This window comes from Juglans microcarpa x Juglans regia, chromosome 3D (genome assembly GCF_004785595.1).
Source record: "Juglans microcarpa x Juglans regia isolate MS1-56 chromosome 3D, Jm3101_v1.0, whole genome shotgun sequence".
NCBI lineage: Eukaryota > Viridiplantae > Streptophyta > Magnoliopsida > Fagales > Juglandaceae > Juglans > Juglans microcarpa x Juglans regia.
This window is the reverse complement of record NC_054598.1, coordinates 17480379-17503797: the sequence shown is the minus strand read 5'-3', so window position 1 is coordinate 17503797 and position 23419 is coordinate 17480379. Positions and strand designations below refer to the sequence as shown.

Genomic DNA, 23419 nt, shown 5'->3' with positions numbered 1-23419 from the left:
GTTGACTTTGATAATTTGTTGTGATAATGTGTAATGTATGTATTTATTTTTATATAGATATATAATTTGTAGTTTACAGGTATTTCGGTGATATGGCATCCCTATTTATTTATTTATTTTTCTAGAAGATTTGTAGTAAAACTTTCTTTGAAAATATAATATTGGGAATGTGATTTTATTATTAAGACAATGTAAAGATCTATATTTCACGTCTATTGATATATTTAAAAGGGACGACAATTTCTAACATAATGAACAACTAGCAACAAAACAGAGCATAAACACATTTAAACTTTTATTTGAGAAAAATAAGTACATTACTAGTTTCATATCAATACTCATAACACATATATACGTAAAAATTCTAGTTTATCATTAGATCCTTTAGCAAGTTAATAAGACAATACCTATTTTGAATCAGTTAGGGGTATAAAATTTAATTGAAAAATTAGACCTGACTGGACCGGACCAGCTCGAACCGGTGGAGCCGGTCCGGTCTAGAACCAGTTTCTAAAATGCAAAAATCAGCCAGAGCCGCTTCGGTTCTTGTTCTATGATTTTTAGGACTAGGTTCATAATGGTTCACTATAATATATATTTAAATTAATTTTTTAATATTATATAATATATATAATAATATAAATTATAATATATATAATAATATAAATTATAATTATATATAATAATATATATTATAATTATATATAAGATATTATATAATTATCACTATGACCATATATTATTATATAGTATTAGTATCACTATTAGTATAGTATATAGTATTAGTAATAATTTAGTATCAATATATTATTATATAATATATAATATATATTATATAATGTATAACATATAGTATTAGTAGCACTATATCATTATAATATATATATATATATATATATATATATATATATATGCACACACATTATATGTAGTAGTAACACTATAATAGTATAATATATAGTATTAGTATATATTAATATTAATATATTATAAGAGTTATAGCATAATATACGTATAATAGTATAGTCAACTTAATATGTTAGTATTAATATCATTATTAGTATAGTATATAGTATTAGTAATAATTTAGTATCAATGTATTATTATATAATATATAATACATTATATAATATATAATATATATTTCATAATATATAACATATAGTATTAGTACATTGACATACTCTAAGTTAGTAACAAATTATCAATTAAGATCATAAATAATTTTCTTTTTATTGCAGATTCTTCGTATAACATTTTGTTTTATATCAATTTTTTTATAGTAGAACTTTTTTACATAGCATATATTTTTATAAAGCAGATTTTTTCTAGCAGAATTTTTTTTACATGGTATATTTTTTTTTATAAAGCAGATATTTATAGCAGAATTTTTTTTTACATAGCAGATTTCTTTTTATAAAGTAGATGTTTATAAATAGTAACAGATTTTTAATAAAACAGATTTTTTTTAAAGCATTTTTTTTATAAACATTTTTTTTAGGAAAAATTTACAAATTATTTAAATTGGAAACGGGTAAAACTGGAGATACCGGTTTAGAAGGGTAACCAGTGCATAATCGGTTTTAGAAAATGTAAAACATGTGCATATCGGTTCGGTTCTAAATTTTATCTAAAATCGGACCGGACCAGGTACAACCCTAATTTTGATCAGCAATTAAAAAATTATTATCATTTTAACATCTCCTAATTCGACATTAATTAATTAATTCATAACTGAAATATAATAAATTGTCTTTAATTATTTAATATTATATTATAGGATGGTACGAGAATGATGGTAAATAGTAGGCCTGCAATCCGATCAGCTTTGGTCGGGTTTGGACCCGATCCGATCTGCATGTCTGGAGCGCGCCAAACCAATCCGACCCGATCCGATTTATTATGGTCGGGTCGAACCCGGTGTTTTTTTTTTTTTTTTTTTTTTCAAGGTCATACAATGCTGTGATGATAGAGTTGGTGTTGATTCATGGAAGGTTGTAATGAGGGATCTAAGAAAGTGGACTTCATTTTATATGTGGGAGAAGAGCCTCTTAACGTGGGTTTCTTCATTTTACTTCGTTTTCTCATGAGCCAAACAACTAAAACCACAACAGATTCTAATTCTGAGAAATACTGTTGTATTGAACCCATTTCATTTTCTTTAGGTCATATATGCAACATGTATCTGTCCTCCACAACAATAGCCCATTTCATTTTATTTACTTAACGCCAGAACTCATTTTTTCCTTCATTTTCTCATGAGCCAAACAACTAAAACGACAATAGATTCTATTGAAATAGGGAGAAAAAAACCAACAAATTTCAGAAACTTGAAGACTAATTGAACCAAAAATTAAAAATATCCATAGAACTCCAAATCTGTAGAAAAAACCCACGAAAGCCATATCACTTGTCAGATCCATGTAGAAATTTCTTGGGAAAATAAAAACTCAAAGGAAAAAAATGAAGGGAAAGAAAAAAACCCATGAGATTGCATAATAAAATTTCCAAGTCAAGTATGTCGACATCAAAGGTAGCTTCCAAGTAGTAATCGAAGTGACCAAGAGAATCGACGTTCTGTAGAGTTGGCGAGCAAGCTATTCTTCATGCTCTGTCGAAGCTAGAGGAACAGGCTGAGAGATAGGGTTGGAGATGGGAGGCTAGGGCTGAGAGAGTTCTAGAGAGTTGGAGATGGGAGGCTAGGGTTTCTCATCCATTCATGAGACTTGGGCAGCTAGGGCTGAGAACTGAAGAGAAGTGAATTTTTATAGTCGGACGGGTTGACACTTAAAATACAAACCCGTTACTAATCGGATTGGAGACCCAAGCAAATAACAATCTAATAGAAGCCGGTTCGGATCGGGCCATTTTAATCGGGCCTAGCGGGTTGGCGGATCATATGCACAGCCCTAGTAAATTGTATTATTCTAACTATTATTATGAAGCGGGTGGTTATTGCTCTGGTCACTCAGAACCAACATCGCAGCAGATAGAATATGGACTATAGGCACTGCCCGACTGATATAATATAAACCGAAGAGGTATAATAATAATTAAACGCCAAAAAATGGGTGACATGCATCACGGCCACAATTCTAACCCTTAATTTTGCTGATTAGTTGGTCCTCTGTTCTAGGGAAATGAAATGGTTAGTCAAAACTTAGAAGACCGGTAGATTACGCCTTAAATGTAGAGGAGAGATGAAAAAAAGTGAGCCCATTTTGATCCTAATCGACTGTAACGTAACAATAGCTAGAGGGAGGCCATAACCCACATTGAAGGTAAGAATAGCGGCCGGCCTAGGAAGAGATGGGGCTCGACAGTAAACCAAAACCACACTCTCTAATAGGGTTGTAATCGAGTCGAGTCGAGTCGATTTTTGGCTTACCGAACACGGCTCAACTTAAAATACTCGAGCTCGAGTTCGAGTCCGAATTCGAGATTTTTGTTTATTTTTTGTTCAAGTTCAACTCGATAAGCTAAATTTCTAACTCGAATTCGAGCTCGACTCGAATTGTTTATTTTTTTTCTTTTTTAATAAAATTTAATAATTAATAAATTAGTTAAATAAAAAAAATAAAAAACTAATATTGAATTTGTACAACTAACAAGTAAAACCTCTATTGAATTATAAGATTTTAAAAATTTATAAATAATTAATATATAACTAGTTGATATTTATCTATAATAACAAATTACAATATATTATATACCTACATATATTATTAATACATACACATAATATGATATCATATATCTATTTCATATATGGTTTCTACATGTTAATATATGAAATTATTAAATCTTATCAACTAATTATTGTACAAATTATTAAATATAACTATGAAGTATATTCATGAAGTATATTCAATATATAGATATAAATAATTATGTTACATATTATATATTTAATTATAAAAGTAGTATGTTTATATTATATCTAATGCATATACATATATATATATATATATACATAGATGTATGTATATATTTATCAATATATAAATGAACTTTAATCGAATCGAACTAACGAGTCGACTCGAGTATAAACGAGCAAGCCTTAACAAGACTTACCCAAGTTGAGCAAAGTTTTGTCGGGTATGTGTTATTTACTAATTAAGCCAATATCTATTTTCACAAACGAGTTTTTTTTTCTCACGAGCCGAATTCGATTCAAATTTAACCGGACAAGTATCGAGCGTACTATCGAACATACTAGTTTATTTACAACCCTACTCTCTTAAGAATTTAGATACTCGCTTATCCTTGTTTGCACACACTTTAATGAAATACGATGATGTCATTTACTAATCGAAATGATATCTACTTTCACGAACAAACTTCTTTTCTCACGAACTGAAATTAATTTGAATTTAACCGAACAAGTATTTAATGGACTATCAAACAGACTAATTCATTTACAACCCTACTCTCTAAGAATTTAGATGCTCGCTTATCCTCGCCTGCACACACTTTAATGAAATACGATGACCTTCTGCCTCTTTCCAGCGACCACCATTGGGCATTCATATTATAAGGAAGACAGTTTCTCGATGATCAAATACAGAAGCAGGAATCGAACCACGCTGGCGAATCACAGAAGCTGAAACCATTGCTGAATAGTTTCCACACAACATATAATACACAGATGGAATCTGGAGAGAAATTTTAAACGTAGATTTAGTTTATATACAGACCATTTTATTACAGAATCCTTTCCAGAAATAGCTATTACGTCATCCTCTTACGGAAAACCTTTCAGAATTTTCCATAATGACACCCCATCTTCTGGAATCCTTAAGAAGCCTTCTTTTGTTTGTACTTACTGGCACAAACAATGTATACCAACATATTTAAGAAGCTGAGACCGGCTAAAAGCCAGAAGAAATAATCAAGGTGACCCTCGTTCAAATTATCCGGGATCCATCCGACGCTCCCGCCCTTTGTTGTGAAGTAAGTTACTAGTGTCAGAATCAAAGAACTCAGATAGTTCCCCAATGAAGTTGTCAAAAGAGAGAATGCGCTGCATAAGCTCCGCATGGCATCAGGAGATTGGTCGTAGAAGAACTCAAGCTGCCCTATAAATGTAAATACTTCCGCAGCACCCAACAAGAAATATTGCGGTATTTGCCAAAAGATGCTGAGTGGTACAGCAACACCTTCGTCAACCAATCCTAGTTCATTTGCAATTTGCAACCTCCTGATCTCTACCAATGCAGCAGCTGACATGCATAGGACAGAAAGAAAAAGACCAATTCCCATCCGCTGTAACTCTGAGAAGCCCCTCTCCTTGCCAGTAAATTTCCTTGCAATCGGGACAATTACTCTATCATATATGGGAACCCAGAAAATGACACTGATGACATCGAAGCTTGAGAGTGAGGCTGGAGGAATTGTGAAAGAACCAAGAGTCGTGTCCATCACCATCCCTTGTTCCACAAACATTGTAGACATTTGGGCATAAACAGCAGAAAAGACTATTCCAGTCGCCCAGATGGGAAACATGCGGATCAAAATCTTCAATTCTTCCACCTGTGTAACAGTGCAAAGTATCCATGGATTAGAGAAGTCCCCTCTTCTGATCTCTGCATCTGACGGTACAGCAGCTTTATCAAGGCACCTGCAGAAGAAAGAGTAGTTCGATTTGTCAGGGGCAGAACTTTCTTGCAAAGACAAATTAGGTAATGATACAGTGAAATGATCTGGATGTCGTCCCAGCATTAGATTAATATTCAATAAATCTACAAGATGTCAACATTTTAAGCTTGATAAGGGCATTCACTTTCTTCCCATTACATCTTTTGCAAATCAGACTTAATTACACATATCAGACCTTGCAGATTTTCAGAACCATACATCATTCCATTGATTTTATGGTTGCACCCAAAACAATCCTACATGTTTTCATACAGAGTATATAAATATAAAGATAAATGACTTCTGTTGAACATAGCACCCCACAGATCCTTTTACCACTTGAGTTAAGACACGGGGGCCTCTATCTTATTTATTAGTCATTTCAGTAACACCAATTCAACAAGACTACCTTCTTCATTTAAATGGAAGAAAAGGTCTCATTTCATGGGTGCCCAAAACAACTGATAATGTCTTACTGTGCATATCTATCTATATATTAATAAACTAACTTCAGCGATGACCAAAGAAGCCAATAATGCATAGAAAAACATCTCAGAACTGGAAAGTGATTGAAGTCAGAATAACATAAAAGAGAGATTACTTCAATTCTTCAGTATGCTCCAGTTTCCGACTTCCTTCAATGGCAGAGTATTTGTCTTGTGTTTCATACAAACGACTACTCTCTTTGGGGACCTCTATATTCCTCTTACGGAATGATGCAACAAAAACCTGGCACATTCTTGTAATAGGACTTCCCCCAGGTTTCTGGAATCTATAAAGAGGAGTGCCTGAAAAGAAACTTGCAATAGCAATGCCCATAAACAATGCTGGGATGCCAAATCCTAGACCCCACCCAGCATTGTCTTGAATCCAAACTAAAAAACTACTAGATATTAGTGCACCAATGTTAATAGAAAAATAGAACCAGTTAAAGAAGGATCCCTTCTTTACCCTCTCTCTTGGATCAGTATCATCAAATTGATCAGCACCAAAAGATGAAACACAAGGTTTGATCCCGCCAGTCCCCAAAGCAATCAAATAGAGGCCGAAGAAGAAGACTGCGTACTGAGCTGGAGTAGCTGATGGGCATACAGACCCCACACATTCCACAGGCATCAGTGCAGGAACAGATGCTGAAAGTGTCAATGTACACATTCCCTGTGGAAAAGTTGATGAGTTCAACTGTTACAAATTTCAATTATATAGTTGTCATTTGATTACAAATGATGTGAATAGGAATCAGTGCCATCAAGAAAAGGAAACAAACTGCATGGTAGACAGCATCCTTCACCAAAACCTCTTTACTGAGCATTGCATTCATCAGGGGAAAAAATGCTCCATGCATTCTGATGATAAAATAAACTGAAGGTTTGTTTAAAAAGTTATCATGCTGGAATGGAGTAATGCCTTTCTGGTTAGAGCTTCTGCTATCAAGGTCAAAGAAGAATCATGGGAGAAAGGGTTTAAGGTCAGAGTGCATCAAAGTTGTATTTCGAATCTTTTGAAACGGCCGTAGCTAATCAGAATTCTTCGGTTTCATATCCTTCACATCCTTTCATCTGTTGTAATTCATTAAATAAGGCCGCCTTCAAGAAATCACGTTAAGTGGCCTTTCATAATGCTTAATTATCCTGATTCAAGTAAGATAGAGCTAGATTGGCATTTGTTTAACAATTCACAATCCTCAAAAACTCTACGTACATTTTCAACCAAGCTTAAAGCATATGCACTAGAAAATATTGTGATTGTCTTTCTCACATGTGAGAGGTCATAAGCTCAATCATCCAGAACAAGATACTTGAAGATGTGTAACATATCATGCAATTACATTGAATGAAATACTTCAAAAGTAAAACAAGAGATAAACATACTCACAATGAAATAAATAGTGGAGAAAGCTGCAATTGTCCAATATCTTCCCCAGTAAGCATCTGCTATGACAGCTCCAATGAGGGGTGTAAGATAACAAGTCCCTTGCCACGTGGTAACATTTCTTGCAGCAGAGACATTTCCTTCATGTAGTTTGTTGGTAAGATAAGTAACGAGATTAGTGGCAATCCCATAGTAGGCGAGACGTTCACAACCTTCAGTACCTGTATTTCAAATGATATACAAATGTAAGAAATGAATGAATTAATTGAAACATTAAACTGTTAGGGCAATGCCAAAAACAGTGAGTCACCTAGAATGAACGGGCAAGCTCTCCAATTTCCAGTATTCTGCTTAAGGACAGGCTTCCCGTGAAAGTCGACTGAGCCATCCCCTGTATATTGGCTGCTGCGTTCATTCTGAAGATGCAGAATTAGGAAGTAATCACTCAATACGGTAATAGAAGAAGTCCTTTCTAAAAGAGAACTAGGAAATCTTTTATGAAGAGAACTAATAATAGAAATCCTTTTTTTTTTTTTAAAAAAAGAAGAAAGATAAAGGCATGTTGTGTTGAAAATGTAAGAATGATAATCATCTGATCTTTGGACCAAGGTTAACCTCCTAGAAGTTATCGATATGGCACATACGAGTAGTTGTCCATGAATTTTAAATAATCATCAAATAACCTCTAGGAAAAGTGCCATCTTAATATCAGAACTGCTACTAAACTGGCCACAATTTAAATCCTTCAGGCGATGAGAATGGCTTATTTAAAAAGCGAAAAGAGAACAAGATATTAAAGAGAAATACAAACTAGATTTAAAGAGAAGGTAGAAGAATAAAAGAGATAAGAGACATGAAAATTATCATGGGCCTTTGGATGAGTTAAGTACCTAAAAACATTTGCACAAAGCAATAATATAGTTTGCATGCAAGGCAATGCATACAATATTCAAATAGAAACACAAAATGGAGATATGGAGATAGCATGAATACATAAAGTCATAAGAGCATTCCCATTGGGTTTCCCATAAAATTCCCTATAATTTAACTAAAAAGTACATTCCCTAAAAGTTTTCCCTAAATTTTACTCATCTTTCAAAAACCTTCTACATCTCATTCACTATTCATTCCCTATTCTATTAAAATAATATTTCTCTATTCTTTCTTTATTATTTTTTTCTCTCACTTTCATTTACAAATTTAAATACTCAATATTTTTTCTTATGTTTTGAACTATTACTTTAGTGAATATTTTAAATCAAATTTTAATTATTTTTAATATTTTTAAAATTATTATTTTTTTATATTTTCGTAGTTATTTAAATTATTTTTAAAACTATTATTTAAAACTATAACAAGTATGAGTATGAGAAAAAGTGTAGATGATTGGAAGAAGAATTAATTTAATTGAAATGAATAAAATATTGATAAAAGTGATTTAGGGGATGAATAGTGGTTCCCACTATTCATTACCTAAATCTTTTCCCTAAAATAGGGATCCGAATGGAGGGAGGTTTTGAGAGCATTCCCTAAATTGTTCCTCAAATTATAGGGAAAAAGAGGTTATAGGGAACCCAATGGGAATGCTCTAAGGACTATAGTATAAATTATGAGGGCCCCTAGCAAATGACTAATATACAGTATAGCATAAAGAATGCAACGTAAAACTGATGGTAAATAGCCAATTTAATACTGCATATAACCTAATAAATGAAGTACCAGAGAAGTTGTGGTAGTTATAATGAGTTATGAGTTTTTGGTTTGAGTTGTTAAAATGCAGGTAGTGTATAAACACTTGAGGTGTTGGATGAATGCATGAGACAAACATCTACTACAAACACAGTAGCTTGTGCTGCATATGTCAGTTTGAACCAGCGGGTGCAATTATGAAACTATCTGCAAAGGTTAGCATTTGAAAATAACTACGACTCAGTAGCTTGTGCTGCATATATCATGTTGAACCATTTTGCAACATACATCTTGGTCTCTTCTAAAGTTGCTCAATTCCATGGCTGACAAAGGACAAATTTGGTAAATCTGTCTGCATGCCAGTGGTGGGCTTTAGGATAGGGAAACTTGTGATCTTGTGGTTTGTTACGGTTAAGGGATAGATTTTAGGGTTTGAAGCTTCGATTGGGGTTTGAACAGTTTTGGCGGTTGAAACAGACTGAAACAGCATTTAGGCATTTCCAAAGTGGTTCTACAGAAACAGGCTAAACAGCAATGCAGTGAAGCATTGAATATATTCAATAAACAGATCCATGTTTATGGAATATAAAAGAACACTTAATGCAAACATGAGCAATGACTAACGAGGATTCTGCAGTAAGATGCTGAATCACTATTGGTTACCCATATAATGACCTAGTACCATCCATTCCAACTATCAGAATTTGTCAATTAAACATCCCTCCCCTGGACCTACAATTTTTCGCTTCAAGAATGAACAATGGAGCTTTAACATTTCTATAGGCTGCATAGGTTAAACGTGAGTAACCAATATATTACAAATTATTTTTCGATGAGCAGCAGAGAAGCAAAAAAGTAGTGTTATATATACTTACAACTTTTACTTACAAAACTAATTTTGTCACTTTTGTTTTTAAATTCAAATTTTGAATTTTAAATTTCATAATTTTCAGTATATTAATAGTGGAGAAGTAAGTTTTTTATAAGTTTTTCTTTAAGTACAAATAGCATTTTCATTCAATAAACTTCGAAACAAAGCCGCATGCAATAGAAACTAGAGAATCTTTTCCACAAAAGAAAATATAAACCCAAGTCAAGCCAGGTTCACAATTTCCAACAGCTTCTTCTGATAATGAACCCCGCAGTTAGGGAATATTTTGCATCTAATTTTTAACAAGACTAACATGTGTCATGATCCCCGATACGCATCCCCAACAATCCCCCCTTTTTTGGCACCAAAAGAAAAAGTTATGGGTCAACCCAATTGGGAACTTAGGCAGCAGCAAAAAATCAATGGGTTAATCTTATCCCGGAAGAATAACACGTTCAACCAAAACCCATTCGATGAAACCTGAGTGCTAGAAGTATATTGACTTTCGAATAAAAGGGAATCTCCAAAAATATATTCAATTTTCCATAATTTGAGCAGGTACAATATTCCTTATTGCTCGTACAAAAAGACCCACAATCCAGAGTAAATAATAAAAAAGAATTATCATCGAAGATGAACAGTTTTCAGACATGCGAACAGCTATCAGAATCAGAGAGCGATCGATAGAGAGAGAAATAAACCAAAACAAAACAGAACCTGTACAAGACCATCTTCCAAGAGCGATCTCTCATCTTCCAACGAACCCATCTGTGTCCGTCCGTCCGTCTCTCTGTGTTTAAGATTTACAAAAGATAACGAAGCGATTTCGACTTTCGAGGAACGAGAAAATGAGACTTTAAAGACACGGCATGGGCCGAAAAAAAAGTGACGTAAAGGCCAAGAACTACGAAGGATCCAACAGTGGTAAAAAAAAAAAAAAAAAAAAAAATGATGTACCGACCCGTAAAGGAGGGGGGAATAAGGCTTAACCTGGTGAGTGACTCCAAGTATTATTGTTGGTTGGAACTTCGGTTATCTGCCCTTTTATCAAACAGGTAGCAGCCTTCTTTCTCAATAATCTTCAATGCTTATTCACAGCCCACGTGCTTTGAGATAACATCGAAAAGCGTTGGGTCAATGCTATATCTATCTACCCTTCTCCGGAATCTGGCGTTTTTGCATCCTAATTAAAGCCTCTGCAGGTAAAAAATGAATACTGAAACAGAAAATATTTCTTTCTGAACATATTTATATATACATTAATATAAACAGCATCGCAATTAATATATTTATTTACAGTAAGCAATATCGTTATGCGTCAATTTGTTAAGGGTGGCTCTGCCCCCACTGCGGTTTGAAAAATGATTTATTCATAATATTTTATATAATATATTATATAATAATGTATTAAATGAAATATATTTTTATAAAACATCTTATAAAAAAAAATATCATTAATATATTATTATATAATATATTATACAAAATATTGTGAGTATATCATTACCCTTTTTTAAATTACAATATCATTAAAAAACATTTTCTTAATTACTAAATAAAAAAATATCCTTCAAGAGCTCCAGCGGAGCAGCAGCATTTCTCATTTGTAAATAGCAAAATTGTTGTTATAATTGTCATCATGCAACTACTCTTTCATCTCTATTTTTTCTATTATTTTTTTTAATAAAAAATAATAATTACAGTCGTGAGTGCACAAATACCGTATAATCACTTTAAAAAAATTTAAATTTTTTATAATAAATTTTACTCTTTTTTAAAATAACTATACAAAACTTATGCATTAATATATAATATTACTTTTTCTTAATAAATAGTCACATAATCAAAAGCGATCAGAAAGCTACGAAACAAACTAACAATCCGGCTTTCCCAAAAAAATAAATTAACAATCTGCCATAACACTTGTGTCTAGTAAAAAAAAAAAAAAATCTTCTAATTAGTTATTATTTATTATTATATATCTCATATTTTATAAAAAATATTTATATAATCTATAAAAATATTCTTAAACTCTATGAAAAAAGTTTTATAAATATAAAATGTAGAAATAATAATAAATGATGGATAAAATTCCTTATCTCGCCAACTGCCCCTCGAAGACATAGCACGCATACCAATAAAAAGAAAGAATCATCGTAAAGTAACTTTTCCAGAGCTTAGTTTAAATAAACGAGGCTTTGGTACTATTTTTTTCTCAAAACTTTTTTTACAGATATACAATTGCATCATTAACCGAAAAAATATTTTGAAAAAACATTTCAAATAGACTATTTTATTTTTTTCCTTTTTTTCTTTTTTTTTTTCATGTATTTTTTAGTTATCATAAACATTTTAAAAAAGAATAAAAAATTCACAATATTATTAAAAAATACTTTCTTAATCACTAAATAAAAAAAAAATCATTCGAGACACAAATTCGAGACAAAAAACATTTCTCTTACAGATAATATTAGTTTGTTTTTGGGTTTGTCGCCTTATTTTGATTGTTAGTATATTTTTTTATAATGTTGAGGGATAGTTCAGTTGGTCCAGTTTTAGATTTGTTCATATAATCATCAATTTGAATTCTTTTAAAGTTATTGGAGATATCGTTAACTTCAAGATCTTGTGGAATTAGTTGAGGTAATAAAATTGCACTAAGGATCAAATTCAAAAGGCAAACTCAAAGAACCTGTAACATAATCCTTTTCTTACCATCTTATAATAAAAAGAATAAAAAAGCACTATTATAATTCGTATATTCTTCATAGTGAATTCACGCCCCGAATCCTATCGATGCAAGTCATTACTATTATAACATGCTACAGCTACATGTCGTTTATTCTCCTAATATCTACATGTCATTTTTATAGTATTAAGAGTCCAGAATATTCTCTTTTGTATTTATTCATTTTGTCGTGTAGTGCACAGTTGTAATAGGTTTGTTATTTTGTTATTTCCTTTTTAGCAAGCATGTATACCATATATAGTGGTAAGGATGTACATAATTCCTTTAAGCAATTCATAACATCACAGAGAATCAATTTCTTCTCTGCTCATCCATGGCGTGACCTTCTCTCATTTCTTCTCCTTTTTTGATTTTTATTTTGTTACATGATATCAAAGCAAGGGTTTACTCCTGTTATTGATCGCATTCTTTCATACACAGAAAACCCTTTCTACAAACCCATGGAAGACCATTCAACAAACACAAAAAACCCAAATTCAAACACACCTTATTTGAATTTCGCAAACCCAAACAATCCTTATAGAGTTGAAAATGGTGATAACACTGCTGTTGTTCTTGTTGCTGACCTCCTTACAACAAACAATTATTCTACTTGGTCTCGAGTAATGCATCGAGCACTTAGAGCCAAGAATAAGTTGAGGTTCATTAATGGAAGTATTTCCAAACCAACTGATATGGATGACCTTCTTTTAGATGCATGGGAAAGATGCAATGACATGGTAGTATCATGGATTCAAAACTCAGTCAGCTCTGATATAAAGTGCAGTGTAGCCTTTGTGGATGATGCACGAGTAATTTGGGAAGAGTTGAAGGACCGCTTTACCCAACAGAATGGACCTCGAATTTTCCAGTTAAAGAGGAGTCTAGCAAACCTTCGACAGGATAGAGATTCTGTACGTACTTACTATGGTAATCTTAAAACCTTGTGGGATGAAATTACTGTTTATGACCCTGTTCCTATTTGCACTTGTGGGCAACTAAGCATTTTGAATGATAGATATCAGTCTGATTGTGTCATACAGTTCCTTATGGGCTTGAATAACCAATATGCTAACTCTAGAGACCAGATTATGCTTATTGAAGCTCTTCCCACTGCCAACAAAGTTTTCTCCCTAATTCAACAACAAGAACAACATAACCTCCTCACCACATATTCACCATCCCCGGATTCTATGGCTCTAGCTGTTAAGACCCCTCATGCATTTTTTAAATCCAACAACAAACCTCATCAGAGAAAGGAGAGGCCCTATTGCACACACTATCATAGGGCCACTCACTGGAAAATTGTTTTAAAGTTGGTAATGCTCAAGCTCCTACTTGTACCCATTGCAATATGATTGGCCATGTAGCTGAGAAGTGCTACAAACTCCATGGATACCCCCAGGGCACAAGCTGTAGAAGGGAAAAGGTCTAGTCCTATCTGCCAATCAAACCAGCTTCTATAATGATTCTTATCAAGAGGAAACTCGTGATGACACAGTGAGTTTTACTAAGGAACAATACCAGCAGCTCATGCACTTACTTCAACAAAAGGATCCTATCATTGCTCTCCCTTCAATTAATTAGGCACAAACCATTCTAAAAAATAATGTTAATACTCCTAAAGCCTCAAAGATATCTGGTATACCTCTCACTCATTCTTATCTATTTTCACATAAATATGTCTGTTCCACTAATATTCCTTGGGTATTGATTTAGGTGCTACAGATCATATGATCTGTAGCCACTCTCTTTTTACTTCAGTCACTGCAGAAGTTTCATATTCTGTCAAGTTGCCTAATGGTGCTTGTATGCCTATTACCCACTTGGGCACTGTCAAGGTCACTGAGAAACTGACTCTCACCAATGTCTTATGTGTTCCTTCTTTCTCTTTTAACTTGATTTCTGCCAAAAGGCTCACTGAAACTCAGACTTGTTGCTTAATAGTTTTGACTAATGCTTGTTTTATTCAAGACCTTTCCAATTGGACCACGATTGGGATGGATGAAGTGAAGTGCAGCTTGTATCACCTTTTGACCGCCATTGGTTCTCCTACTGCTTTGGCTTATACTCTATCTCATCTATCTCCATCTTTTCCTTCAATTTCTTTTTCAGTTATAAACAATAGTAATGTTAGTGACCTCTGGCATGTTAGTGACCTTTGGCATTGTCGCCTAGGTCACATATCACATTCCAGACTTGGCTTAATTGAAGATCCTGTTGTAAAGCAAAGTTACAATTTAATGAAACTGGTCCTTGTTATATATGTCCTCTTGCTGAACAACATAAACTTCCATTTCCTACCAGTTCTCATAAATCCACTGCCATTTTTGAAATAATACATTGTGATATCTAAGGCCCATGTTCCACCACAGCTCATGATGGTACAAGATTCTTTCTGACCATAGTGGATTATTTCTCTAAAACTACTTGGGTCTATCTTCTACAAGCCAAATCAGAGACAATGAATTGTATTGAGTCATTCTATAATTTAATTGAGACTCAATTTGAAACTAAAATTTAAACCCTTTGAAGTGATAATGGCATTGAATTCAAAATGACTAAATTTTTTACCCAAAAGGGAATCATTCACCAAATGACTTGTTTTGAGACACCTCAACAACATGAGACTGTAGAAAGGAAGCACCAACACATTTTAAATGTGGCATGGGCTTTGTTTTTCCAATCTGGTCTTCTATTATCTTTTTGGACTGACTGCTTTCTAACTGCAGTTTACCTCATCAATAGGACACCAACCCCCTTGTTAGCAAATCGGACACCTTATGAAATCCTTTTTGCCACTAAGCCAAGCTATACACATTTAAAGGTATTTGGATGCCTTTGTTTTGCATCCACTCTCTCTCATGGCAGAAAGAAATTTGATCCAAGGGGGAGGAAATGTGTATTTTTAGGTTATCCTTTTGGGGTCAAAGGATGCCATTTTTGATGAAACTATTTTCCCATTTCAATTTGATTCTTCCACTCAATCGGCTACTCTCACTCAACCAGAATCTATTCCTATTCCATCTCACTTAGATCATGACTATGATCCATATGTGACTCCTGAGCATGATCTTATTAATCCCTCTTCATCTACTGAATTCACAAATGTCAGTCCTTCATCTCCTAGTTCTAATTCTTTCAACCCTCTTTCCTCTACCTCTCTTGAATCACTTGTTGACAGCAGCTATTCTCTTCCACCTCAACCTGTTCTTCGAAGGTCATCCAGGGCAAGAAAAGCTCTTAGTTATCTTCAAGATTTCCACTGCCATCAAGCTGCACTCACCCCAATTCGCAATCTCTGGACAAGGTATCTTCTCCTCTCACTAGTTGTTATTTTCCTTTACATAATTACTTATCCTACCAGTCTTTTTCACCTGAGTTACGAGTCTTCTCTTCTAGTCTTTCTGCTGCTTCTAAACATTCATACTCACAAGCCATAAAAGATCCTAACTGGTGTAAGGCCATGGACACTGAGTTATTGGCCTTAGAACAAAATAAAACTTGGGTCCTCACAGATTTACCCTCTAACAAAGAAGCTATTGATTGTAAGTATGTTTACAAAGTAAAGAGAAATTCTAATATTAGTGTGGAAAGGTTGAAAGCTAGGTTGGTTGCAAAATGGTACACCCAACAGGAAGAGATTGACTACAATGAGACATTCTCACCAGTAGCCAAAATGGTTACTGTTAGATGCCTCATTTCAGTTGCTGCAATATGAGGCTGGCATTTGCATCAATTTAATGTCAATAATTCCTTCCTCCATGTGACTTAGAGGAGGACATTTACATGAATAAACCACTAGGATATACCAAAGGGGGTCCTCAGCAAGTGTGCAAATTGCTCAAGAGTTTGTATGGCTTGAAACAAGCCTCTAGATAATGGTATGCAAAATTGACTTCCTCTCTACTGGATTCTGGTTTTACTCAGTCCAAGGCTGACTATAGCCTGCTCACTATGACAAATGGTAATTCATTTATTGCCTTACTCATATATGTGGATGACATTTTAGTTGCTAGTGATTCTTTAAGTTCAATTGCTGTTATCAAAGACTCCTTGCATAACAAATTCAAAATTAAAGATCTTGGTGTTTTGAGATACTTCCTTGGGATAGAAGTAGCTCGATCTTCAGAAGGTATCCACATCTGCCAACGTAAGTATGCCCTTGACATACTTGCAGATTCTAGTGTTTTGGGGTCCAAACCAGTAAAGATTCCTATGGAACAAAATTTGAAGTTGAGCGAAACCACTGGTTCACATCTTGATGATCCCTCCATCTATCGAAGATTGATTGGTAGTCTGCTTTACCTAACAATCACTCATCCAGACATCAGCTATCCTGTCCAAACTCTCAGCCAGTTCATGGATCAGCCCACCATAACTCACTTAGCTTCTGCTCAGAAAATTTGAAGATATATTAAAGCTGCTCCTGGTCAAGGCTTGTTGTTGTCATCTACTTCAGAGCTGCAGCTTAATTCTTATTGTGATTCTGACTGGGCATCTTGTCCTGACACGCGAAGATCAGTGACAAGTTACTACATTCTCTTGGGTCAATCTTTGATTTCTTGGAAATCTAAGAAACAGACTATTATGTCTAGAAGTTCAACTGAAGCAGAATATAGAGCCATGGCAGCCACGTGTTCTGAGCTTACTTGGCTAAAGTTTATCCTCACTGATCTACATGTGCCTCACCCTTAAGCTGCCACACTTTTCTGTGACAATCAAGCTGCAATTCATATTGCAGCAAACCCTGTTTTCCATGAGCATACAAAGCACATTGAGTTAGATTGCCATCTTATCCAAGACAAAATACTTGAAGGTGCAATCTCTATAGCTTATGTTCCTTCTCATCTTCAATGTGCAGATCTCCTCACTAAAGCACTGCCAGCCTTTTTGCTTCAAGTTCATTTGATCAAGATGGGAATTATGAATCTTCATTCTCCATCTTGTGGGGGGGGGGGGGGGGGGGGGGGGGGGGGGGGGTATTACAACATGCTACAGCTACATGTTGTTCATTCTCCTAATATCTACATCTCGTTTTTATAGTATTAAGAGTCCAGAACATTTTCTTTTGTATTTATTCATTTTGTCGTGTAGTGCATAGCTGTAATAGGTTTGTTATTCTGTTATTCCCTTTTTAGCAAGCATGTACAACATATATAGTGGTAAGGATGTACATAAATCCTTTAGCAATTCATAACATCACAAAGAATCAATTTCTTCTCTGCTCATCCATGGCGTTACCTTCTGTCCTTTCTTCTCCTTTTTTTATTTTTATTTTGTTACAATTACGTCTAACTACATAGATCATGTTATGTCTACTTTTTCATAGTTTCTTTTATTTTCTCATATATGTGATGACATAATACTTTGATCACGACTATCGTAACTATCTACAAGCCATCTAACCATTGTTAAACACCGGATAAAAGTTTGATTTTAATAATTGACTTCATTAGTTCAATTGATTTGATATTCTCTAAATAAAAGTCTCATGTTGTGTAAGATACTTTGAAAATTTCTTGTTTGTTTTCTTAAAACTTCTTAACCCATCTTATCTAATTATTACAATTTTTTTAAATCCCACTCAAAATAAAATAAATAATTTAAAATTTTCAAATCACAAAACAAAAATAATATTAAAAAATATATTCTAATAATATTTTATTCAATTTTCAAATTTCATCTCATCTCATTTACGAAAACAAACGAAATCAATGATTCCAAGTGGCTCTCATGACCCAAAGGAGAGAGATTACTAGAGATCAAACAAAAGATAAATTATTTGTCCATCCCACTATTCTAGATTTTATTTTGCCTCATTTACGATGACCTTGAGATGGCAAATTCTCCATTACATTTTTCTTATTTTTTGTAAGTCATTTTTTTTATAAAAAGAAAAAGAGAAATGAATAAAGAGGAAAACAAATACACGACGTGGTGGCGGTCTTTACATTTCTCCGTTACAATTTATGAAGCTTATGTGCCTACCCTATGGTCATGCATATGCTTAGGTCAATAAGATAATCTATGCTTTTTATTGAAATTCACAGATTTCAAAATTGTTATCTAAATTTTAGGGCATAGAGTGAGAGATAAGAGAGTTGCTTGTAGTAGTGGACTTGTTGCACACATTACGTGACGGTTTTTTTTTTTAAATCAAAACGTGCGTTTTGATTCAATTTGAAAGTCAGTTTCCTATTTTCATCCTGCGAAATACCTCCTCTCTCGACAACAACCCGCGTCAGCTTCCTCAACCTAGCGCCTCCCAGCTACGCCGTCTCTCTCATCAGCACCACCGAGTGGCACTTCTCCATCTACCCAACGCCGCCACTTCCCTCGAGCTCGTTGAACAGAGCAAACCAGAAACCAGATTTGAATCTTGCGAAACCCGCCCTCCTTTCTCGCAACGACGTCTCTCTATTCAGCACCACCTCGTGTTGCTCCTGCGTCTCCCCAGCGCCACCACTTCCCTCAGACTTGTGATTGAATGAACCAAACCAATGACAAGTTCCAACAACTCTATTTCGCCAAATGGTTTAGTCAGCTTCGTAGGTAAATATTGTACCGTTTTTCCTTCCATACTATTTTGTTCTTCATGTGTATATCGAGATGTGATTTTTGTGTTTTCTGAGATGGGTATTATGGCTTAGGGCATTTAGAAAAAACATTGTTATTTCCAGAAAAACAAGGTTCGTAAACTATTATTTTTTATTAATACAACCTGGGTTTTGAAGACATGATTGAAACTCGTTTGTTTTAGTAGGGATGTGTAAATAAATGTGTTTTTTTAATAGAATTGTAGTTTTGATGCTCAACTACCTGATTAGGGACCTACAAATGATTTCATATAGCAACCATGAGTATGTGCTGGCTAACTTGCAAATAAGTTCCTATAACTACCTTATAAAATTAAAATTGAGGTGGCTTATGTGGAATATCATATATTTTTCACAATAAGAATTTGTAGAATGTAATATAGTTTTTTCTAATGTAGTCTTTTGTAATTCTTTTTGTGTACCTATAAAAGGAAAACTTTTTTGTAGATCACACATTTCAATTTCTTTCTTTCTCTGCAAGGGAATGACCTTTAGGTATTTTGTTATTATTTGAATAGGTTAATGAATGCTGTTTGATTTACTCATTGTATAGTATGATAGCTTAGATCATCGTTATGGTTTAGTAAATACCAAATGATCATCGTTATGGTTTACTAAACTAGGTTTCAAAATAAAACACAATGCAGTGAATTCAGTTTTATTATAACTATAAAAATCTGTTGTGTTGCCTTTTATTGCTTTTGAAAGCCATTAACAACTATAGTCATGGTTGTAAATATTTGTTTTTTATGGTAATTATTTATCATTTTAAGTGTGCACACGCAAATATGTATATTAATAAGGAAGAAACGTAGTTGTGTGAGGGAAAAAGGTAAATTGTATTTGGTTTCATTTTCATGTCCTTTTTAGCATATCGTTGGTGCAAATACATGAAACAAAGATCTTAGTATCTACGACATCACATAAATTGGGTTTTATTTCTTTCCTTCTTATTTTTATCTTTCTTCATTTAGTTTTTTTTTTTATCTTTGTCTTAGTCCTATAAGTTCTTAAGAGGGAAACTCTCCATGTATTATTATGATTATCAATTGTTCTTGATATATTGTCATTCAACCTTGACTCAAATAGGGCTCTCTCTCAAGCCTAAGAAAGGGTTGGAGGGTTATGGGTTCTGACCTATTAACTGAGTATGCATGACCACCAATATGAAGAGTCTTGATATTTTTGTCAATGATTTGTATCGATCTTTTTTTTAGATTATGACCTGGTGTGGAGATAGAGAAATGGTTTAGGATTGAAGTGCACATTTAAATCTCAGCTTTTACTTGGCTTCTGTTAGTTTTGAATATGGAGGAATGCCAAGAACTACATTTAAATCTTAGCTTTTACTTGGCTTTTGATTAAATACTTGCTACATGATTCAATGGATTCCATGATTTGGAAAGATCTATTTCTGCTCATTGCGAGTGCTTTGTTTTTATTTTTTCTATTCATACCAGCATCACAGCATTTGTAATAATGACAAAATGACTTTTTCAGATTCTGCATTACATATGAGAGTTTAATCTTCCTTTTTCTTCTTTTGCCATCATGTTCTTCGCCTATAAAGTCTCGGAAGACATTCTTAATCTTAGTGTGATGGGGGAAGAGGAAGATGAAATGCCACATAGGCATTCGACGTTAACTTCGTAGTCATTAATGACGCCTCAAAATAGAGGTGAAAATCTAAACATCTACCATATGAGTAGACAGGATGATTGATTTTTACTTTTTAATAAAGTTTGTTTGACGTGCTCATGAATCCAACTAATTGCATAATTGCAGCATACTTTTGATGTAAATATGCCCTACCCTCCGTCGAGTAATTCGATAGACTTTAGCCCATTTGATGATTCATTTCATATATATTTATTTGAATTTTTAAATTCCAGAAATTAACATTTTAATTTCTTTACAGTCATTTCATTTTGCCTAACAACGTGCCTATTTGATTAGATGTCGCCTTATATGCCCTACCCTCCGCCGAGTAATCTGGAGGACCTGAGGCAACAAGCGCCCCCGACGTCAACTATGCCAACTGTTGCAAAATTTGAACAAAATCGAGAAAGTACATCACAAATGACTAATGAAAGTTTTCATGACTCCGATAGTATTACAATTTTGTTTGCCTTGATTATAGTGACTGTAATCTTGTTTTGATGCTAATCAATCCATATGTTTCTATTTTTAGAAATGTTCTTCGACATAAATGAAGATTTAAAGGGTACCACTATTGTCCAGGATGATGATGTACGAGTTGAAGCACCAAGATCCATTTGGCAGTGTGAAAGAGCTTACAACCTACTATAAACAATATGTCAAGTAAGAGGGTTTAGGTGTACAGACACATAGGACTAGGAGAGATGATGATGGGAGGCCTATGCATGTGATCGTTGGTTGTGCCCGTGGCAGAAAGTATCGACCTAAGAATAGAAATATCTCGAAACCACGGCCAACAACTAGAACAGATTGTAAGGTGAGAGTAAATGCGACGTTGAGCAAGAATGACAAGTGGGTTTTCACCACTATTGGAAATGTGCACAACCACATATCTGTGAGCCCCAAGAAGATAAGATTGTTGTGATCTCACAAGTGTCTAGATGAATATAATTAAAAGATCATCGACTTGAATGATCGAGCCGGTATACGAATGAACAGGAATTTTTATTCTCTTGTCATAAATGCGGGAGGTTTTGAGAATTTTCATTTTCAAAAGAAAGATTGTCGAAATCTCATTGACAAGACTAGACATTTAAGGTTGGGTAAAGGAGATGGTGAAGCACTTAATCAGTATTTTCAAAGAATGAGAGATCAGAATGATGGCTTCATTTGTAACATGGACGTGGATGATGAGGGAAGGTTATAGAATGTGTTTTGGGCTGATAGTTGGAGTTGAGCAGCCTATGAGTATTTTGGAGACGTTGTAACCTTCGATGCAACGTACCTAACAAATAGGTATGTGATGCCTTTTGCTCAATTCTTTGGTGTTAACCATCATGAGCAGTCCATTTTATTAGGGGCGGGATTGCTTTCAAGTGAGGACACGCATACTTTTGTTTGGTTTGATTACATGAATGGTCGGGCGTCCAAAGCCATGATAACCGACTAAGATCGAGCAATTAAGAGTGTTATTGCTATTGTATTCCCCAAACCTCGTCATAGATATTGTTTATGTTATATAATGCACAAACTTCTAGAGAAGTTAAGATCTCACCCCAAATTCTCATCGGGGTTGAAGACTAACATTCAGATTACATGACTCACAGACTAGCATAGAATTTGAGGAGTGCTGGGGTCAACTACTTGTGAAGTATGATCTGGTCGGTAATAAATGACTTCAATCCTTATACAAGGAAATGTCTTTTTGGGTTCCAGCTTACTTGAAAAGTGTATTTTGGGCTGGTATAGCACGACACAAAGGTCAGAAAGCATGAATGCATTTTTCGATGGGTATGTCCATTTCGATACGACATTGAAAGAATTCGTCGACCAATTTGATAATGCTTTTAGAAAAAAGGTTGAGGTAGAAACAACAACTTATTTCAATTCTAACAACCAAACTATTCTCTACATGTCCCATTTCACTATTGAGAAGCAGTTTCAAAACTTGTATACAAATAAAAAGTTCAAAGAGGTCCAAAGAGAGTTGCTGGGCCTAATGTGTAGTAATTGTTGGTTGGTAAGCACACAAGGGTGTGTTTTAAAATACGATATGTTGGATGAAATATCTACTAATGACCACATCAAAACAGTCAATTTCTCAATTTACTATAATGAGGTGGAGGTGAAGGTAAAATGCACCTATGCATTGTTTGAGATGAGGGGGGTTCTATGTAGGAATGCACTTAAAGTTTGTCAGTTGAAGAAAATTAATGTGCTGCCGGATGTATATGTCTTGGATCACTGGAGAAATGACTTAAAGAGAAGATACACATTACTCAAAAGTAGTTACAATGACCAGCGGGACAGATCAAATGCCCGAAATTATGAGCTTGTGGTTAAAAGATGTTCAAAATTAGCAAC

At 34.1% G+C, this 23419-nt stretch overlaps 1 protein-coding gene across 1 annotated transcript; it reads right to left on the bottom strand.

Annotated features, from left to right (window-relative positions):
- Positions 1-4594: 4594 nt before the first annotated feature.
- On the bottom strand, positions 4595-11104 carry LOC121254878 (protein NRT1/ PTR FAMILY 8.3). The gene is made up of 5 exons (XM_041155066.1): positions 10787-11104; positions 7820-7925; positions 7513-7730; positions 6239-6795; positions 4595-5620 (listed from the first exon to the last, which is right to left on the bottom strand). Exons 1-5 carry the CDS (start codon positions 10835-10837, stop codon positions 4798-4800), a joined length of 1755 nt encoding a protein of 584 aa, XP_041011000.1. The 5' UTR covers positions 10838-11104; the 3' UTR covers positions 4595-4797.
- Positions 11105-23419: the final 12315 nt, after the last annotated feature.